The 22,337-nt window shown below is 40.8% G+C and overlaps 2 protein-coding genes across 3 annotated transcripts in view; one reads left to right on the top strand and one right to left on the bottom strand.

Annotated features, from left to right (window-relative positions):
• IL16 (interleukin 16) overlaps positions 1-12,586 on the top strand; it is a 194,894-nt gene extending 182,308 nt beyond the window's left edge. Inside the window, exons 19-20 of the mRNA XM_069766113.1 lie at positions 1,578-1,709; positions 11,170-12,586. Coding sequence (XP_069622214.1) covers positions 1,578-1,709; positions 11,170-11,348 — 311 coding nt within the window. The 3' untranslated portion in view covers positions 11,349-12,586. The remainder of the gene's footprint in view (positions 1-1,577; positions 1,710-11,169) is intronic.
• A 7,738-nt stretch (positions 12,587-20,324) lies between these two features.
• STARD5 (StAR related lipid transfer domain containing 5) overlaps positions 20,325-22,337 on the bottom strand; it is a 172,367-nt gene continuing 170,354 nt past the window's right edge. For both annotated transcript variants that reach the window (XM_069766111.1, XM_069766112.1), the window contains one exon: positions 20,325-20,701. In XM_069766111.1, coding sequence (XP_069622212.1) covers positions 20,554-20,701 — 148 coding nt within the window. In that variant the 3' untranslated portion in view covers positions 20,325-20,553. The remainder of the gene's footprint in view (positions 20,702-22,337) is intronic.

The following is a 22,337-nucleotide window of genomic DNA, read 5'->3' as shown; positions in this document are numbered from 1 at the left end:
CCCTGCTCCACTGCCGTGACGTGGTCCAGATTTCCTGGGCCCACTAATTACTTGAACCAGCCCTACCCACCACAACTTTAGCCAAATGACCCCCAATTTCAAATGCCTTCCAATTATTATAAGGTAAATTACGCTTGACAAGCTTCATTAAGAAGAATGGATGGTTTTGACATTAAAATGGGCACTCTAGGTGTTTTCCTGGCCCCCACTCACTGCCGACTATGCTGCCCCATTGACTTGCATTGGGTTTCGTGTTTCGGTCGATCCCGACTTTACGTCATAATCGGCCGATTTCACTCGACCCGACTTTTGAGATAGTCGGGTTTCGCGAAACCCGGCTCGACTCTAAAAAGGTCAAGGTCGCTCAACTCTAATAAGGACGCATGCGTCGGTATGCGTCGCCGACGCTGCACCCAACAACGCAAATGTGAACGTAGCCTAACCCAGCACAGGAGATTCATGTTGCCCAAACCAAGGGGAGCATCAATCAGGGACCAGCTTCGCTTTTGAAGCCTTGTATGTTTTACTTTGAAACACTGCGGCTTTACAGAGAAAACAAACTTTGAAAATACACCCAGCGACCATGTGTTTCAGATGACAGGCAGGTGTTTGGCCCCTTCTCCCCACTCAACTAGGAAGGCAGGTCTCTCCTTATTTATGGGTAAAGGGATGGACCTGTCAGTTTGAGGGGAGCATGGTGGGGAGAAGCCACCGGGAACCTGCTTGGACTAGTGGTTCGTGTAGTGTGAATCTCCTCTTAGGTTCCCTTTAGTGACCTTTGATGAGATGCATATAACTAAAAGCTTTATTATATTCTGTTGGGAGTTTTTTTGTCACAGTATGAATCTATATGTGGCCACCAAGTGGTTGTCATGCAGAATACAGCCTGCTGAGGGTTGCTAACCATTTGCTATAATGTATTGGGTTCTAAGGGGTAACATTTCTCCTTGTTAAGTATAACACGACAAGCCTGGCATGTCAGAGTGAGGGGACTTAAAAGCCATACATGCTCCTCTGGGAAATTAAATATGCAAATTGTCTCTTCCGAGAGGAAGAGAACTGGAACTCTAGTGTCATCTATTGGAAGTGGCAATCTTACAAGTCAATATCGACCCTGTAACGAGCCTTGCAATATGGCGTGTGATTAAAAGCTAAACCAGTGTCTCAATTTTTAAACATGTGCTTCAGAGTGTTGCCCCTTTTCAGTGCAAAGCATGAGATCTGATTTGGCTAGGTGAGAGGCGATGGACTGGGGTCTAAGGTGTAATGTTTGTCCTCGTACATGTCAAACCTGGCATGTCATAGTGAAGAGACTTAAAAGCCATTCATGCTCCTCTGGGAAATGTATCCTAAGTTATAATGCAAGGCTCATTGAGGGTTCGATATTGATTTTTAGGATCGCTGCTTCCAATAGGTGGCGCTAGAGTTCTAGTCCTCTTCCTATAATGTATTGAAATTGTATTGTGAGAATTGGATTCTTTCACTTAATTTGCTTTAAGGTAACGGTGGCTATGGCTGTGTAAGCCTGCGTGCTAGTTTCTTGTATTTATTAGAGATTGTCTCCTTTGTTCTGGCAGATTCTGAAAGTGCGGGATCTAGAATGACTGTTACACTTGAGAAGCATTTGACTGGTTTAGGATTCAGCTTAGAAGGCGGAAAGGGCTCTATTAATGGAGACAAGCCTATTGTCATTAACAGAATATTTAAAGGTGAGTATATCTCATTATCTTTATTAATGCCTAATATTTTTACAGTATAAGTATGAAGAGAGAGTTTAACCCCATTTTTACTATGAAAATGAAAAATCTAAGGTTGCTTTAATGATTACAATATAAACCTATTCAGTTTGCTATAAAAAATGTATCATTCTACCTTTAAGTTCTGCAACTTTATATAGTCAGACATTTGCATGAAATTGCTCAGAACAACCACTAGAGGGCAGCTGTACTCTTAGTAGGAGAAATGCAGTTTTGGGTTTGCATTACACCAGCCCAGGTCTATAGCGCTGACCTTTATCACAATATTGTTTCCAGTGCCCTTGTGTGTATTCGTCATGTAGATAAGGAATGAGAATTCATATTTAAGCTTTTCATTTGCTTTAACACACATTGCATTTCTTTGAGTGTAAGCAAAATTTTAGTTTCCTCTTTAAAAGTCCAAGTTCCTCACCCGTGACCTCAAAATAGACAATTCTCTCACTGCTTGAATTAAGCTTTTTCACTTTTCATATCCTCGTGCCAATCTCACAAACCAACTGTAGATATTTTATTTATTATGTTTGTTCCCGTTTTTGTGCTCATTTATTAAAAATGTGGCCGTAAAATCCACCTCTTTCATGTGGACCCTCTGACTATGTGTATAAGGGTGTCCCAAGTATCCCTCCAGCATCCAGCATGGCATTTACTTATATAGTATGGCACCACCTCCTGAGCATAGGTGGACACAAATACTCCACTGCACTACTCGGGATCCCATATGATCTATGTGCAAAAATAAGGAGGAACTTTGTCAGCTGGTAAAGGGGGAAGGATGCTGATATCCAAAGCCCACTCTTCCAGCACAGATTAGCAATAGTAACATAGTAACATAGTAACATAGTTAGTAAGGCCGAAAAAAGACATTTGTCCATCCAGTTCAGCCTATATTCCATCATAATAAATACCCAGATCTACGTCCTTCTACAGAACCTAATAATTGTATGATACAATATTGTTCTGCTCCAGGAAGACATCCAGGCCTCTCTTGAACCCCTCGACTGAGTTCGCCATCACCACCTCCTCAGGCAAGCAATTCCAGATTCTCACTGCCCTAACAGTAAAGAATCCTCTTCTATGTTGGTGGAAAAACCTTCTCTCCTCCAGACGCAAAGAATGCCCCCTTGTGCCCGTCACCTTCCTTGGTATAAACAGATCCTCAGCGAGATATTTGTATTGTCCCCTTATATACTTATACATGGTTATTAGATCGCCCCTCAGTCGTCTTTTTTCTAGACTAAATAATCCTAATTTCGCTAATCTATCTGGGTATTGTAGTTCTCCCATCCCCTTTATTAATTTTGTTGCCCTCCTTTGTACTCTCTCTAGTTCCATTATATCCTTCCTGAGCACCGGTGCCCAAAACTGGACACAGTACTCCATGTGCGGTCTAACTAGGGATTTGTACAGAGGCAGTATAATGCTCTCATCATGTGTATCTAGACCTCTTTTAATGCACCCCATGATCCTGTTTGCCTTGGCAGCTGCTGCCTGGCACTGGCTGCTCCAGGTAAGTTTATCAATAACATAATGGGAAAAGTTTATATGTGAAAAAAAAATAGTGACTTTTAAATAGCTGGTATTCCTGGGCTGTTGGAATGAAAGTGATTCATGAGAAGATCCCTTTAAAGATAGCCATAAATGTGATTTATGTAAAATGATTAGAATTGCATTGGTTGAACTCGCCTCCAGTCAGTGCCATAACACACAATGCTTCAGGGTTGGGGGATGTGCAGTATGTGTGCTGAAGCCCACTTTCTTAGTCTTTAGGCTCTAGGTTTTGTACAGCAGTCAGACTTTGGAGTGTCTTCCAGTTGTTGTGATCCAGCATATAAAATGTGCTCCAGTCGATGGAGTAAAATATGATGAATTTGTTGTCCGTGCTCAACCTCAACCCCTCTCTGCTATGCTCTGCCTAGTTGTCAAAAAGTTGATGAAGCTGGTCAGTGATGGGCATCCATGGGGATGTTCGGGTCTGTCGGGTTTGGCCAAACATTTAAAAAAGTTTGCTTCAGGTACCAGAATGGTACCCGAACCCGGATCTCATTCTAAAGTTCCCGCACAGATGACAGCATTTGAGCCAACAGTTGTGACCGCCGGCCACAGGCGATGGATGAGTACTACTCTCATCGTCGTGCGCCTGGTCTCGCTGATAGCAGTGAACTGGTCAACTGGTGCCTGTGCAATAAATACATAAAATAAAATAAAAGATGGCATGGGGTCTTCTCTATTTTTCCTAACCAGCGCAGGTAAAGCTGAGGGCTTCAGCCCCCAGCTATCAACTTTTTATTGGCTGGTTATCAATATATATAGAGGGGTCCCATGCCATTTAAAAAAAAAAAAATATTTAATTTAAAAAAAAATGGCGGGGGGTTTAAGCTAAAACAGACATTCCCCACCCTTTTTTTACCCATTTAATAATGTAAAATTAAAAATAATAAAACACCATATTTTTGACATGTTCGACAACAATCCATTTGTCCCACAAAGAGGCCAACTCTGGTTTATAGGGATTGCATGGCAGAGCGGTGGCATGATGCAATGTGAATCCAGGACACACGGAGCTCAGCCTGAGAACCGGTGCCTGTGACCGGCGGTAAACGCAATGACGTTACCGCAGGTCACTGAAGCTGCACTCTCCTGCTCAGCTCAGTGTCTCATGGATTCATGACTGAGCTCATCATACCACCGCTCAGCCATGCAATCAAGATGAAGCAGAATTGGCCTCTTCGTGGGACAAATAGATTGTCGTCGGACATGTGAGCAATACAGTGTTTCAATATTTTTAATTTTACATGAATATATTGGTAAAATAGGGTGTTGACTTTGAGTGTTAATTTCAAACAAAGGAGTTTTTCTGTGTATTTATTTCAATTAACAACTTAAGGACCCCGGGGTATTTCGGTTTACATTTTTTGCTCCCCTTCTTCCCACGGCCATAACTTTTTTATTTTTCCGTCAATATGGCCAAGTGAGGGCTTGTTTCTTGCGGGACGAGATGTATTTTTGAATGGCATCATTGATTTTACCATATCATGTACTGGAAAACAGGAAATAAAATTCCAAATGCAGTGAAATTGCAAAAAAATGTGCAATTTCACATTTGTCTGTTTTTTTTTTTTTTACCACGAAATGCTAAAACTGACCTGCCATTATGATTCTCCAGGTTATTACGAGTTCACAGACACCATCTCTAGGTTCTTTTTATTTAAATGGTGAAAAATAATTCCAAAGTTTGCCAAAAAAAAAAAGTTGCCACTTTCCGTAGTGTCTCCATTTTTCGGAATCTAGAGCCGGGCGAGGGCTTATTTTTGGGTGGCGATCTGATGTTTTCATTCATATCATTTTGGTGTAGATACAATCTTTTGATCGCCTGTTATTGCATTTTATTGAAGTAACAAAATAAACCATAATTCTGGCATTTAGATTTTTTTCTCGCTACAACGTGTACCGATTCTTTTTTTATATTGATAGATCAGGCAAATCTAAATACAGCGATACCAAATATGTGTATATTTGATTTTTTTTATTATTTTATCGTGAAAGGAGTGAAAGGGGGTGATGTGAACTTATATATATATATATATATATATATTTTTTTTTTTTTTTAATATATTTTTAAAAACATTTTTTTTACTTTTTACTTGCTTCAATAGTCTCCATGGGAGACTAGAAGCTGCGATCATCCAATCGCTTGTGCTGCATAGAGCAGAGCTTCAGCCCTGCTCTATGTAGCAGATAAGCTCACTTGCTATGAGCAACGACCGATGGGCGGCGCCTATAGCTATCACAACCACAAGGGGTCTCCTGCTGACCCCAGGTTGTCATGTCAACCCATTAGCGACCCACTTTTATGTGACACGGGTGCCGATGGGAGGAGGTAATGATGCGCTTCCTGCATGTGCATGTTGAATGCCGCTGTCAGAGTTTGACAGCAGCATTTAACATGTTAACAGCTGTGGGTGAATCGCGATTCCGCCAGCGGCTGTTATGGGCACATGACAACTGATCAGATCAGCTGTCATGTGCCAGAAAAGGTGCAGGCTCATTGCTGGAGCTCACACCAAACGGGGAGGCGTCCTATGAAGGACTCTGCCCGTCATTGGACGATAAGGGGTTAAAGGACTTTTTTCTTTGTTTTAAATCTTTCTGTCAGAATCCCTCACTACTAACCTCTGGGCTTGATATCAGCTGACACTACAAAGCTGACATCAACCCCACAAATATTACCCAATTGCCACTGCATCAGAGCAAGTGGGAAAAGCTGGGCAAAGTGCATTGGCACATCTAATAGATGCGCCTTTTCTAGGGCGCCTGCCTCCTGCTGTTTTTAGGGTGTGAAGGGCCAGGGATTCAAGCTTGAGGAGGCTAATTTGCATATTCCAGGTGCCTTCTGGGAAAGCGAAGAGTCTCCCTAAGCTAGAAGATCGTTGGGTACAGGCGGGACCAGCTGCTTGGAAAGAATCACCAAACCAGGGATTCAAGCTTGAGGAGGCTAATTTGCATATTCCAGGTGCCTTCTGGGAAAGCGAAGAGTCTCCCTAAGCTAGAAGATCGTTGGGTACAGCCGGGACCAGCTGCTTGGAAAGAATCACCAAACCGCGCGCCTTACAGCGCGCAAATTTTTGCCTGTAGGACATTATTGCAAGAGAGCTTGGCTGAGTAGATTACACAAGAAGGAAAACACACAGCAAGTCAGCAGGATCTAGGAGCAACATGGCAGATGTGACAACCTACATGGTGAGCTGCAGCATGTGCTACATGTTCACAGATCGACCAGAAGAAGAATTAAATTTCACCTGTCAGAAGTGTAGACTAGTGGCCCTTTTAGAAGAAAAGGTGCGGGGTCTGGAAGAAAGAATAGCAACTTTGAAACTCATCAAAGAGAATGAAGACTTTCTAGACAGAACAGAAGCATCTCTACTGGTCACAGAAGGTGAAAAAAGTGTCAGAGAACCTCCAAAAGCAGATGAGTGGAAGCATGTGACCAAAAGAAGCAAGAAGACCATGGAGAAATCACCAACCACACAACTGAAGAACCGATATCAAATCTTTGTAGAGGATGAAGATGGCACACCTAAGGATGAAGCAATACCAGCAAGCAAAAAAGAAAAGGGCACACAGCAACAAGTGACAGCAAAAAGTACAGCCAAGAAGCAACGAAGAGTGGTGGTGGTGGGAGACTCACTACTGAGAGGCACAGAAGCAGCCATCTGCAGACCGGACATAACTGCAAGAGAAGTATGCTGCCTTCCAGGTGCGATGATCAAGGATGTGACCGATAGGATACCAAAGCTCTTCAACTCCAAGGACGTCCACCCATTTCTTCTGATACATGTTGGCACCAATGACACGGCAAGGAAGGACCTACCGACAATCTGCAAAGACTTTGAAGAGTTGGGGAAGAAAGTAAAGGAACTGGATGCACAGGTAGTTTTTTCTTCTATCCTTCCAGTAGACGGGCATGGCACCAGGAGATGGAACAGGATCCTTGATGCAAACAACTGGCTAAGACGATGGTGCAGACAACAAGGATTCGGATTCCTGGACCACGGTGTGAATTACTTGTACGATGGACTCCTCGCCAGAGACGGACTACACCTCAACAAACCTGGGAAACACACATTCGCCAGAAGACTCGCTACACTCATCAGGAGGGCGTTAAACTAGAAGAAGAGGGGACGGGAAGAAAAACATTAGACTTGAACAAAGAAGATCCAGGAAAACATACTCAGAAGGGAGGTAAGAACATTTCTAAAACAATCCACAGCGAGGAGATTGGAACAAAACAAAATCCTCTAAACTGCATGCTTGCAAACGCCAGAAGCCTGACAAACAAGATGGAAGAACTAGAAGCAGAAATATCTACAGGTAACTTTGACATAGTGGGAATAACCGAGACATGGTTAGATGAAAGCTATGACTGGGCAGTTAACTTACAGGGTTACAGTCTGTTTAGAAAGGATCGTAAAAATCGGAGAGGAGGAGGGGTTTGTCTCTATGTAAAGTCTTGTCTAAAGTCCACTTTAAGGGAGGATATTAGCGAAGGAAATGAGGATGTCGAGTCCATATGGGTCGAAATTCATGGAGGGAAAAATGGTAACAAAATTCTCATTGGGGTCTGTTACAAACCCCCAAATATAACAGAAACCATGGAAAGTCTACTTCTAAAGCAGATAGATGAAGCTGCAACCCATAATGACGTCCTGGTTATGGGGGACTTTAACTACCCGGATATTAACTGGGAAACAGAAACCTGTGAAACCCATAAAGGCAACAGGTTTCTGCTAATAACCAAGAAAAATTATCTTTCACAATTGGTGCAGAATCCAACCAGAGGAGCAGCACTTTTAGACCTAATACTATCTAATAGACCTGACAGAATAACAAATCTGCAGGTGGTCGGGCATCTAGGAAATAGCGACCACAATATTGTACAGTTTCACCTGTCTTTCACTAGGGGGACTTGTCAGGGAGTCACAAAAACACTGAACTTTAGGAAGGCAAAGTTTGACCAGCTTAGAGATGCCCTTAATCTGGTAGACTGGGACAATATCCTCAGAACTAATAATAGAGATAATAAATGGGAAATGTTTAAGAACATCCTAAATAGGCAGTGTAAGCGGTTTATACCTTGTGGGAATAAAAGGACTAGAAATAGGAAAAACCCAATGTGGCTAAACAAAGAAGTAAGACAGGCAATTAACAGTAAAAAGAAAGCATTTGCACTACTAAAGCAGGATGGCACCATTGAAGCTCTAAAAAACTATAGGGAGAAAAATACTTTATCTAAAAAACTAATTAAAGCTTCCAAAAAGGAAACAGAGAAGCACATTGCTAAGGAGAGTAAAACTAATCCCAAACTGTTCTTCAACTATATCAATAGTAAAAGAATAAAAACTGAAAATGTAGGCCCCTTAAAAAATAGTGAGGAAAGAATGGTTGTAAATGACGAGGAAAAAGCTAACATATTAAACACCTTCTTCTCCACGGTATTCACGGTGGAAAATGAAATGCTAGGTGAAATCCCAAGAAACAATGAAAACCCTATATTAAGGGTCACCAATCTAACCCAAGAAGAGGTGCGAAACCGGCTAAATAAGATTAAAATAGATAAATCTCCGGGTCCGGATGGCATACACCCACGAATACTAAGAGAACTAAGTAATGTAATAGATAAACCATTATTTCTTATTTTTAGGGACTCTATAGAGACAGGGTCTGTTCCGCAGGATTGGCGCATAGCAAATGTGGTGCCAATATTCAAAAAGGGCTCTAAAAGTGAACCTGGAAATTATAGGCCAGTAAGTCTAACCTCTATTGTTGGTAAAATATTTGAAGGGTTTCTGAGGGATGTTATTCTGGATTATCTCAATGAGAATAACTGTTTAACTCCATATCAGCATGGGTTTATGAGAAATCGCTCCTGTCAAACCAATCTAATCAGTTTTTATGAAGAGGTAAGCTATAGGCTGGACCACGGTGAGTCATTGGACGTGGTATATCTCGATTTTTCCAAAGCGTTTGATACCGTGCCGCACAAGAGGTTGGTACACAAAATGAGAATGCTTGGTCTGGGGGAAATTGTGTGTAAATGGGTTAGTAACTGGCTTAGTGATAGAAAGCAGAGGGTGGTTATAAATGGTATAGTCTCTAACTGGGTCGCTGTGACCAGTGGGGTACCGCAGGGGTCAGTATTGGGACCTGTTCTCTTCAACATATTCATTAATGATCTGGTAGAAGGTTTACACAGTAAAATATCGATATTTGCAGATGATACAAAACTATGTAAAGCAGTTAATACAAGAGAAGATAGTATTCTGCTACAGATGGATCTGGATAAGTTGGAAACTTGGGCTGAAAGGTGGCAGATGAGGTTTAACAATGATAAATGTAAGGTTATACACATGGGAAGAAGGAATCAATGTCACCATTACACACTGAATGGGAAACCACTGGGTAAATCTGACAGGGAGAAGGACTTGGGGATCCTAGTTAATGATAAACTTACCTGGAGCAGCCAGTGCCAGGCAGCAGCTGCCAAGGCAAACAGGATCATGGGGTGCATTAAAAGAGGTCTGGATACACATGATGAGAGCATTATACTGCCTCTGTACAAATCCCTAGTTAGACCGCACATGGAGTACTGTGTCCAGTTTTGGGCACCGGTGCTCAGGAAGGATATAATGGAACTAGAGAGAGTACAAAGGAGGGCAACAAAATTAATAAAGGGGATGGGAAAACTACAATACCCAGATAGATTAGCGAAATTAGGATTATTTAGTCTAGAAAAAAGACGACTGAGGGGCGATCTAATAACCATGTATAAGTATATAAGGGGACAATACAAATATCTCGCTGAGGATCTGTTTATACCAAGGAAGGTGACGGGCACAAGGGGGCATTCTTTGCGTCTGGAGGAGAGAAGGTTTTTCCACCAACATAGAAGAGGATTCTTTACTGTTAGGGCAGTGAGAATCTGGAATTGCTTGCCTGAAGAGGTGGTGATGGCGAACTCAGTCGAGGGGTTCAAGAAAGGCCTGGATGTCTTCCTGGAGCAGAACAATATTGTATCATACAATTAGGTTCTGTAGAAGGACGTAGATCTGGGGATTTATTATGATGGAATATAGGCTGAACTGGATGGACAAATGTCTTTTTTCGGCCTTACTATGTTACTATGTTACTATGTTAATATCCATGGCCCTTTCCCAGTTTGTGAATACCAGCCTCCAGCTTTCTTCTTTAGCTAGGCTGGTTGTCAAAAATGCAGGGGATCTTATGAAGATTTTTTTTAAATAATTTATATGTAAAAATATAAAGCTCACAGGTGGGGGCTGCAGCTGTCAGCTTTACTTGCGCTGGTTAGCAAAAATAGAGGGGGCCGCACTTTATTTTTTCCTACACAGTGTGCCCCACATTGGCAATGCTTGCTGATTGGCTGCGTTGCAGTCTTTCACAACAGACTTTTTTTGTGCTGCTGAAACCAAACAATATCACAGATTTTCTGGAGAAGTCCATGTCCGGGGTCCATGCACAAATTTGCAAAATTTTATTTTGCAACATTTCAAACAGGCACCAGATTTCTGGTTTATCAGTTTCATGAATCGGCATCTTTGTGCCCTGCTTTGCGGTAGAGCGGCAGTAGTCTGATTCCACCTATTCATTTTAATTGCAGTGCCACATTGCTGGAAAATAGGTTGCCCGTAGAATTGTGATAATTCCACATAGGGCCACAGGTAGACTATATGCCTAAGACAAGACATCTGAGGTTTTACTGATGCAGTGTTACATATTGCTCTTGACTTGGTATTGAAGTAGTAATATCCCTTTCTGGAGCCACCGATCAGCCAGTGGGATTTGAACTTGTGCCATGGACCTTGACATTTAAGCCATCAGATGTTTTCTTTTCCAGGTGTGTCAGACAAGAATGAAGCTGTTCAGACAGGAGATGAATTACTGCAGCTGGGGAATATCAACCTACAAGGTCTCACTCGGTTCGAAGCTTGGACTGCCATCAAAACACTGCCCATTGGGCCCGTGCTCGCTGTGATCAGGCGATCTACCACCACTAGCTGTATGAGCAATCCATGAACATAGCTGCACAATGAAGAAAACTGTTCATAGCTTATAGTACAATTGCGTCCATTCTTGTTAAAGTGTTTATGTAATGGAAGACTAATTGTAATATGGGGAAATGAAGGCAGATTTATCTTCAGTTCTAAATGAGGCCTATTAGGCCGATGTCACACTAAATGTACGGAAAATCGGTCTGAGTCCCCTTGCCGAGAGCCGCACAAGTGTTCTCCATATGGTCATCCATGTGTAATGCGTTTGAAATGCACAAATATTGGCCTCGCTGCTCCTAAACTGTCCCTATAGTTTATAAGTGGCTATTCGTGCAGTTATGAAATGGGCCAACTTTTGCAACCACCAATAACTGCACTAAAATGTTATCTTCTGTGCAAATATGCATTGGGTTTAAGTTAGACAGAGGTGCTGCTCCCGGCCAAATTTGGTATTACCAGCTAAATATCTGATGATAAGTGCACAGAGTGTACACATACAGTAGGAGAACATGTCTCACTGTCCCTTCTATTGTCACCTTGATAGCACTATTTCTCGCTCTTTATAAAAGTCCGGTAAATGTAAAAGCCTTTTAGACTTGTAGCAAGCTGCCTGATTCACTTTAAATAAATGTTATATCTATACAATTTTGTATGTATAAGGTTTTAGTTGAGTATAAGGCTATGTGCACACGTTGCGGATTTGCCTCTGGAATTTTTTGTGCGGATTCTGCATCTCTTCGCAGAAAACGCAGGTGCGGATTTGTTGCGTTTTTTTATGCAGATTTTGTGCGGATTTCATGCGGTTTTACCCCTGCGGATTTCTATAATGGAATGGGTACAAAAACGCTGCAGATCCGCACAAATAAATGACATGCCACTTCTTTTGATCCGCAGCGTTTTCCATGTGGAATTTTCCGCACCATTAGCACAGCAATTTTTTTTCCATTGAATTACATTGTACTGTAAATCACTTGCCGATCTGCAGCATTTCTGCATGGAAAAAACGCTGCGGATCCGCAGTAAATCCGCAATGTGTGCACATACCCTTATGAGATTTACATCTTTGATACTAATACAGTTCTGGCTAAAATTAAGAGACCGCTGCAAAATGTTCAGTTTGTCTGATTTTTCTCTTTATAGGTATATTTTTGAGTAAAATGTAAATTGTTCTTTAAGTCTATAAACTTCTGACAACATGTCTCCGAATTTCCAAGCAATACATTTTGGAGTTTTTTTTCTGAAAAGGAGAAATGTTCCAAATTTTTTTAAAAAAAACAAAAACAGTCCTTTCAGACCTCAAATAATGCAAAGAAAACAAGTTCATAATCATTTAGAAACAACAATACTAATGTTTTAACTCAGGAAGAGTTCAGAAATCAATATTTTGTGGAATAACCATGATTTTCAAAAACAGTTTCATGCGTCTTGGCATGCTTTCCACCAGTCTTTCACACTGCTTCTGGCACAAAAATGTAAGCAGTTCTTCTTTGTTTGATGGCTTGTGGCTATCCATCATCCTCTTGATTACATTCCAGAGGTTTTCAATGGGGTTCAGGTCTGGAGATTGGGCTGCCCAGGACAGGGTTTTGATGTGGTGGTCTCTTAATTTTTGCCAGAGCTGTAGATACAGTCCTTTAGACTCTACCTTTAATAAACCCACTAAAAATATGCTTTTTATTATCAAACTACAACCTACAGTGCTGTGAAAGTATTCATACCACGAACATTTTTTATGTTACTCCCACAAACTTATAAATATTTTTTGGGTGCGATTTTCTCATGTACCAACACTAAGTAGCAAGTATTTGTGAAGTGTAACAGTAATGATATATGGTTTTCTAAATATTTAACAAATACAAATCTTAAAATTGTAACGTACATTTGTACTCATCCCCGAAGTCAATACTCTGTAGGACCGCCCTTTGCTGCAATTACTGATGCAAGTATTTTGGGTTATGTCTCTACCAGCTTTTCTGATCTAGAGGCTGACATTTTTGCCCATTCTGCTTTGCAACTATCAGTAGCTCAGTGAGATTGGAGATGTTTTTAAGGTGATGTGCAGTGTTAGAATTCCACCAGTGTTTTACATTTAGCCCCAAAAGTTCTACTTTGGGCTCATCTGACCAGAGCACCTTCTTCCACATGCTAGCTGTATCCCCTGCATGGCTTTTTGCAGACTGCATATGAGACTTCTTATGGCTTGCTTTCAAAAAATGTTTTCTTATTGTCAGATTTGTACACTATACAACTAAGGGCATAGTCTGACGGCTGGATAACACTGACGGCTGGATAACACAGACGGCTGTCACATCGCAATGCCTGGACTGGCCGTCGGCTCTCCTGAGCCGAATGTGACAGCTGAATAAAAGTACATGCTGTCACGCTTTGGTCAGGAGACCGGCTGGCGAGTCTGAGCATTGCAATGCGATCGTCATCCATGTTGTATGGCCATCTGTCTGCGCCCCAATAGTTGTCCTGTGGACAGATTCTCCTGCTTGAGCTAGGGATCTCTGCAGCTCGTCATGAGTGACCATGGGCCTCTTTTCTGCTTCTCTAATTAGTGCTCTCCTTGCTTGGAATGCCAGTTTAGGTGTACAGCCATGTCTTGGTAGGTTTGCAGTTGAGCCATATTCCTTCCATTTTTGTATCGCTTGAACAGTGCTCAGTTAGATGTTCAGAGCTTGGGTTGTTGTTTTTATAACCTAATATTGCTTTACCTCTTCTTCTCAACAACATTATCCCTGACCTGTCTGGTGTGTTCCTTGGTTTTTCATGATGTTGTTTGAGCCCCAGTGTTCTCAAACAAACCTCTGAAGCCTTCACAGAACAGCTATAGTAATACTGAGAATAAACGACACAGGGTAGATTCAATGTAATAATAATAATCTTTATTTTACTAATTACATGACTTCTGGATGTAATTGGTCACACAGGATTTTATTTAGGGTATCAGACTACAAAGTGCTGAATACAAATGCACATCACAATTTATCAGATTTAGATTTTTTAAAATATTCAGAAAATCATGTATCATTTCCTTTACACTTCACAAATACTTGCTACTTTGTGTTGGTATGTCACATAAAATCCCCCCAAAATACATAAGTTTGTGTGTGTAATGTGAAAAAATGTGTAAAAGTTCACCTAGTATGAATGCCTTTTCATGGCACTGTAGACAGTATAACATGAATACGGAGGCAACAGCTCCAACAAAAATATTGCCGCTAATACATTATGGCCCTAAACAGGGGGGCCCTTCCCCAACTGAGCTGTCTGCAAGCACGTGCCTCATGTGCCTAGTTAAAAGTCCATCCCTGAGCATGATGTATATTGCTGTGCATTCAACTACATGGAATAGAGTTAATTGTTTTAACGTCATTGCCATAAAAATTAATGTAATAAAATGAATATGAATGTAGGCAGAAAATGAGTAAAGCAATATTCATTACCAGCTGTCACAATGCATTGAACTGCATGAATGCTGCAATTACTGACTTAATAGTGCCATAAAGTGCTAGGAAGAGTATGTTTTTATGTAAATGAACATTATACGACTGCAGATGGAACCTTCAAGTATCCTACTGCCATTAAGACAGCGTGGAGTAGTATGCTTTGCGTACACTCATGTAATTGAAAGTCAGCAGTTCTTGCATTGAAGAGATTGGGCCTGATTAACTATTACATTTTTGGCTATTTTTTATGTTTTTCTCCTTTTCTTCATTTGTGCCTAATTCTTTTAATTTGCACCTTTTCAATGTCTATTTTTATATACATTGGGTACGGAAAGTATTCAGACCCCTTTAAATTTTTCACAATTTGTTTCATTGCAGCAATTTGGTAAATTAAAAAAATATATTTTTTTCACATTTAATGTACACTCTGCACCCCATGTTTACCGAAAAAAAAACCATAAAATGTAGAAATTTCTGCAAATTTAATAAAAAAGAAAAACTGAAATATCACATGATCATAAGTATTCAGACCCTTTGTTCAGACACTCATATTTAAGTCACATGCTGTCCATTTCCCTGTGATCCTCCTTGAGATGGTTCTACGCCTTCAATGGAGTCCAGCTGTGTTTAATTAAAACTGATAGGACTTTATTTGGAAAGGCACACACCTGTCTATATAAGTCATCACAACTCACAGTGAATCAGACCAAATGAGGATCATGAGGTCAAAGGAACTGGCCAAGGAGCTCAGAGAGAGAGCATTGTGGCAAGGCAAAGATCTGGCCAAGGTTACAACAGAATTTCTGCAGTCCTCAAGGTTCCTTAAAGCACAATGGCCTCCATAATCCTTAAAAGGAAGACGTTTAGGACCACCATAAGTCTTCCTAGACCTGGCTGTCCAGCCAAACTGAGCAATCGTGGGGGAAGAGCCTTGGTGAAAGAGGTAAAGATGAACAACAAGATCTCTATGTTGAGCTTCAGAGATGCAGTAGGGAGATGGGAGAAAGTTCCACAAAGTCAACTATCACTGCAGCCCTCCACCAGTCAGGCTTTTATGGCCAAGTGGCCGACAGAAGCCTCTCCTCAGTGTAAGACATATGAAAGCCCACATATAGTTTGCTAAAAAAAACACATGAAGGACTCCCAGACTATGAGAAATAAGATTCTCTGGTCTGATGAGACGATGATAGACCTTTTTGGTGATAATTCTAAGCGGTATGTGTGGAGAAAACCAGGCACTGCTCATCACCTGCCCAATACAATCCCAACAGTGAAACATGGTGGTGGCCGCATCATGCTATAGGGGTGTTTTTCAGCTGCAGGGCCCTGACCTAAACCCAATTGAGCATCTCTGGAGAGACCTGAAAATGGTTGTCCACCAACATTCACCATCCAACCTGACAGAACTGAAGAGGATTTGAAAGGAAGAATGGCAGAGTATCCCCAAATCCAGGTGTGAAAAACTTGTTGCATCATTCTCTAGAAGACTCATGGCTGTACTAACTCAAAAGGGTCCTTCTACTCAATACCGAGCAAAGGGTCTGAATACTTATGAGCATGTTATATTTCAGTTTTTCTTTATTAATAGTGTTGAGCGATACCGTCCGATATTTGAAAGTATCGGTATCGGATGGTATCGGCCGATATCCGAAAAATATCGGATATCGCCGATACCGATATCCGATACCAATAGTCAATGGGACACAAATATCGGAAGGTATCCTCTATGGTTCCCAGGGTCTGAAGGAGAGGAAACTCTCCTTCAGGCCCTGGGATCCATATTCATGTGTAAAATAAAGAATAAAAATATTGATATACTTACCCTCGGACGCGCCCTGGTTGTCACCGCTGCAACCGCCATGCTTCCCTTTCTAAGAATGAGCGCGTTAAGGACCTTCGATGACGTCGCGGCTTGTGATTGGTCGCTGAGCGGTCATGTGACCGCTCACGCGACCAATCACAAGCTGCGACGTCATCGAAGGTCCTTAACGCGCTCATTCTTAGGAACGGAAGCATGGCGGTTGCAGCGGTGACAACCAGGGCGCGTCCGAGGGTAAGTATATCAATATTTTTTTTTTATTCTTTATTTTACACATGAATCTTAATCCCGATACCGATTCCCGATATCACAAAAATATCGGAACTCGGTATCGGAATTCCGATACCGCAAATATCGGCCGATACCCGATACTTGCGGTATCGGAATGCTCAACACTATTTATTAATAAATGTGCAAAAATGTCTACATTTCTGTTTTTTTTTTTAGTCAAGATGGGGTACAGAGTGTACATTAATGAGAAAAAAATAACTTTTTTGAATTTACCAAATGGCTGCAATGAAACAAAGTGAAAAATTTAAAGGGGTCTGAATACTTTCCATACTCGCTGTACGTTTGTCTATTTTCTTTTTATTGTGAATGGAGTTTGAGATTTCCAGATTGTGACTTTTTTAAATATTGCAAAAAAGATCGCATATGTACTGCTGTCCCCCCTGAAGTGATTTTATACACGCCAGTTATGTTGGCGCAATTTTGCAAAACTTGTGACTTAAAAAGTCACAAAATAGTTCAAAGACAAAATGAAAGGACATTTTTGACTTAACAAAATTAATGAATCCTGATCGCCATTTTGAAAGATTAGGTGCAAAAAATACTTAAATACCACAAGACAAAAATGAAAAGTGATTTCATTGAAACTGAAAATGATGAATCCATTCCATTGTGTCAGCAAAAACTCACATACATATATCAACACATAGGAAAAAGGTGTACGGTAGAGCGCCGATGCAGCCACAGTGCAGGCAGTCAGCATGAAGTCACTGTGGTTTAGAAATTCATTTTTTATCAAGTACATGATTTTTCCAGAAAAATGTTTTCACCCACAAAACACTGATACAGATTGTAACCGAAACAATGACCACTTAATAAAGTTATAAAGAGGAACTTCTACATGCCTCCGAGGTTATCGGTTGTATCAGTGCATAACGTGACCCTATCCTTATTGGCGGTATTTAAACATCTATTGGACATAAAACCTTTGAGGCATTTTTTTTCTACTTAAATGCATGTATTTTGGCTAGAAATAGTTTTTGCAATTAGCTTTCATTACAAATTGTGCACCATTTAGCTCTATCAGGCTACGTTTCCTGCACATTGCTGGGGGTCTAACAGCTGGGACATCAACAAATCCCGAGAAAGAGGCCCCGAAGACCCCCGTCGGAATATAGCACTTTCACATCACTAATTCCTAATGGGAGTGTCAGCCAGAGACAGTTGAAAACCAATTGTAAAAATTATTTTTATTTCAAAAGACATGCAGTTAAGTAAAAAAAAAAAAACATTCTCCCCAAATGTGTCCACAAATACGGTATGCTGTTTTGTACATTCGGTAAACTAAATTCAGAACACATGGCTCGATGCAAATCATCAGATGAAATAATATTAGGAGCAACATTAAAAAAGCTTTCTTGGTCCTGGATATGACTGCTTTGATCCTAGTTTATGGGAAGTAACCAATGCAGTCGTCCACGAAAATTCACATATATATGAGAAATTGTATCTTAAAAGACCCCGGCCGTGAGATTTACATGGCTCATACCGTGGCAGCATGAATCAGATATCATCTGCTTTATTCTAGCCACATATTTTTTACTATGAAACTTTGCAGATACTCAGGAAAAGCATACGGTACCTTGAAAAGCAGCTGCGCACTACGCGACTCGGAGGACTAGTCTGAGGTGGGCACCTGGCAGCTTCTCCCAGCTCTGTTCCCCTAAACTATGTGTAAGTGTTATCAGGAGAGACCTGTCAGTCAAGAAGCGTGGGGGCGGAGAGAAGCCACAAGGGACCTGCTTCAGACTAGTGATTAGAGATGCAAAACACACGGCAAGAGAGGGAAGATGCATCCTCCTCAGTGACAGTTTCAACTAAACCCTATAAAAATTTTCTGCTGAGTAATTTCGAGTTCTCTAATGGATAACTTCATGTTCAGTAGATGTCTCGCTTATCTGACAATACTATCTTCATTATTATTCATATTAATTGGTATAAGAGCTTTAACATAGGGAATTGCAGGAAATAATAAGAATAAAGCTTCTACCCAGGAGGGTCTGTAAAACGCCTGCTCTAAATCTATGCAATATGCAGTTTTTGTAAATATTTCATTATCTTTGTTGGTACATGATTATATATGTAAATACGTATGGATATATAATATTGAATAAAAAATTGTCTAATTAAACATGGTTCATCAAATTGTGATTTGTATTGAATGGTGATACATCCCAACCATACTTAGGTTTTTAACAGAGGTCACATTTTTTATTCTTGAATATTTTGAACCTGTCAATCAGACTGCTAATATAAGGGGAGCTCCAGGCAACATAGCCAGATTACTATTCTAGGTAAAGATTAGTGATGAGTGAACGTGCTCAGATGAGGTGTTATCTTTGAAAGATATATTCGAGTCCCTGTACCTGCATGGCTCGTGGCTGTTGAACACAGCCACCACACATGCAGGGATTATCTAACAAACAGGCAATCCCTGCATGTGTTGTGGCTGTTGAACGGCCGCGAGATATGCAGGCGCAGGGACTCAAATATATTTTTTGATCATGAAGACACTGAAGACACTCGGTTCACAACCGAGCATGCTGAGATAAGACCTTAATAAGAGCACATTCGCTCATCACTAGTAAAGATCCAAACCACATACAGCTCTGGCAAAAACTAAGAGACCACCACATCAAAACCCTGTCATGGGCAGCCCAATCTCTAGACCTGAACCCCATTGGAAACCTCTGGAATGTAATCAAGAGGATGATGGATACTAGTCACAAGCCATCAAAAAGAAGAACAACTGCTTATATTTTTGCGCCAGGAGCAGTGTGAAAAACTGGTGGAAAGCATGCCAAGACGCATGAAAGCTGTGATAAAAAATCATGGTTATTCCACAAAATATTGATTTCTGAACTCTTTCAGAGTTAAAACATTAGTATTGTTGTTTCTAAATGATTATGAACTTGTTTTCTTTGCATTATTTGAGGTCTGCAAGCAGTGCATTTTTTTTGTTATTTTGAACATTTCTCATTTTCTGAAAATAAATACAAAATTTAGTGCTTGGAAATTCGGAGACATGTTGTCAGTAGTTTATAGAATAAATGAACAATTTACATTTTACTCAAAAATATACCTATAAAGAGAAAAATCAGACAAACTGAACATTTTGCAGTGGTCTCTTAATTTTTGCCAGAGCTATATATCTGGCCCAGATTACGCAGCCAGACTTTTGTATAGGTGACGACCCAGATTACGCAGACGGACTGCTTTTATGGGCGATGGCAATAATTTTTATAGTCAGCCTAATTATTCAGTGTTCTCTAACATACCAGCAGACACCTAGGGTTATATGTATATTTACCTGCATTAAACAGTTTTCTTGTCCTATATGTAATTGTCTGAATGACATCAACAGTTTCTTCACATTTTGCACATAAATCACTGCATGTGTGTATATATACATATATATATATATATATATAGAAAACAATAATGATAAAAACAAATATTTATGAATATTTTTACTTTTAAAACTTTTACAATAGACACTCCGTGATAAAATTGTTGTTCTCCTATGTGAATGAAAAAATAAATATGCATAGATTCTTCTGTATGTAATTACGGTGACGGCCCCGACGCTCCTCTCTCAGGTTGTAACAAATGCTGCAGGTTGAACCCCTTGACCTTTTCCTGGTACAACTAAAAATGAGCAATGCTCGGTGTCATACATTTAATGCTTTAACAGCCTTTGCGAGATTGTTGTAAAACTGGGTCATGCTGTACGGAAAAAAAGATTCCACAACTGATTTGGGGAGGTAACCACTAAGGTCTGTCTGGAAGAAACTTAAAACTTGTGTTTTCTCAGGTTCCCTGAAAGACAAAGAATAAAAGCAATAATGAGATAAGGATGCCTAATAATTCCATATTCCTAGACAGAAAGTGATTCTCCTTAAAGAGAAGCGAGGATAAAAAATCTACATTCCTCATATCCCTTATAATACGGTGAATATACCAGTAGGTTTTATAATCACTTGAGGGGTTTTCTGGTTTTGGAAACCCCTGTTCTCTGCCTGCAGTCTGTTTTAATACTACAAACTAAGCCTTACTCACCCTCCTAGGGTCCAGCATTAAGTCTCCAGTCTCCACCACTGCCCCGCTGTCTGTGATTATCTGCAGCGCTGATTGTTGCGATGACAGTGTTGCTGCCAATCAGTTTCAGTGAGCTCAGCAGCTCTGATCGGCTTGTGCTGTCTACTCAGGCGCAGCTGCTGAACTCACATATTGGCTCTAGTGCAAACTTCGCTCTGGACCTGGGGAGCAAGTAAAGATGTGGGGGGTCGCTGTCCCCCTGCAGCAGGGAGACAGGGGTTACCAAATCTAGAGACTCTTAAAATGGCTGCCCCAACTTATGAGGTTACAACCTACACAGCTTGCTGATCGCTGGGCGCCCCATATCTGGATGCCTGATAATTTACTAAGTTTCATGTGGTTTCCATGAGCATATTTTTTATATAACTTTTATTAAAAAAATGAAATATTTATCTGTATGTGCATGGGCATGATTCCACCCCAACTTACTGCTGTCCAAATGTGCCATCCTTGACATGTCATGTCCGTGTGGTCAAACGATGTGTCAGTATTGTCCCTGGCTTATCTAACATGGGTGCATGAATATGATGCGCCAAAAGCTGCACATTTATAAGCAGAATTGTGATTGGGTGAAAGGACATGGAAGAAAATTTGCTCGGCTTCACACCCCCATCTATTAGCTGTAAGAGCAAGCCACAGAAAAGAACAGCCTCCTATCGCAAGCAAGTATTACAACCCCTCTAAGGAAGCTAATGAATATTGCAGATTCTGCTATCTAATATCTACGGGTGGCTTTACAAGTATGGAATTACATCAATTACAAATTCATGACATTAATAGTGCGCTGACAAGCACATACTCTGCAATACCGCAGCACATTCAGCAGGATCCGTGATTAAGAAGATTCATTTTAATTGCCCTCATATACTGGATCAGTGGAGGCAAATAATAGGAAAACACACAGTAGTAAATATCTGCTGACACCCAATCCATTATATTGCTTAATCTGATTTACAATTTTAGAAGACCCCTAGAGCATTAGTTGCCCAGGAAATCTCACCCTCATTGATTAGTTGTTACATTAAATGATTTATAAGATAACATGTTTCTCCAAGAGCTTCAGTAACAAGACTGTGCTAAAGCACCACAATGGCCGGTCAGCACGACAAGTGCAAGTGTACATGTGGCGTTCAGTTCATGTTCCTTGGTATCATTAGTGCAGCTTGTGCGGCCGCAGAGGGGCCCAAGAGGGACTGGAGCTCATTTCTGCCTCCAAAACAGGTTCAATTTTGCATTTTTAGGAGCTCTTGGGCTGCTAATGGGCCATATATTGTTCTTGCCCAGTGGCTTTTTTTCTGCCCGTATCCACCAGTGTATTAATCCAAAGCATTTAGCAAGTTCAGGTCCATGTGATTTT

This window comes from Ranitomeya imitator, chromosome 4 (genome assembly GCF_032444005.1).
Source record: "Ranitomeya imitator isolate aRanImi1 chromosome 4, aRanImi1.pri, whole genome shotgun sequence".
Lineage (NCBI taxonomy): Eukaryota > Metazoa > Chordata > Amphibia > Anura > Dendrobatidae > Ranitomeya > Ranitomeya imitator.
Note: the sequence above shows the minus strand (reverse complement) of the source record. Positions and strands in the feature narration are given on the sequence as shown.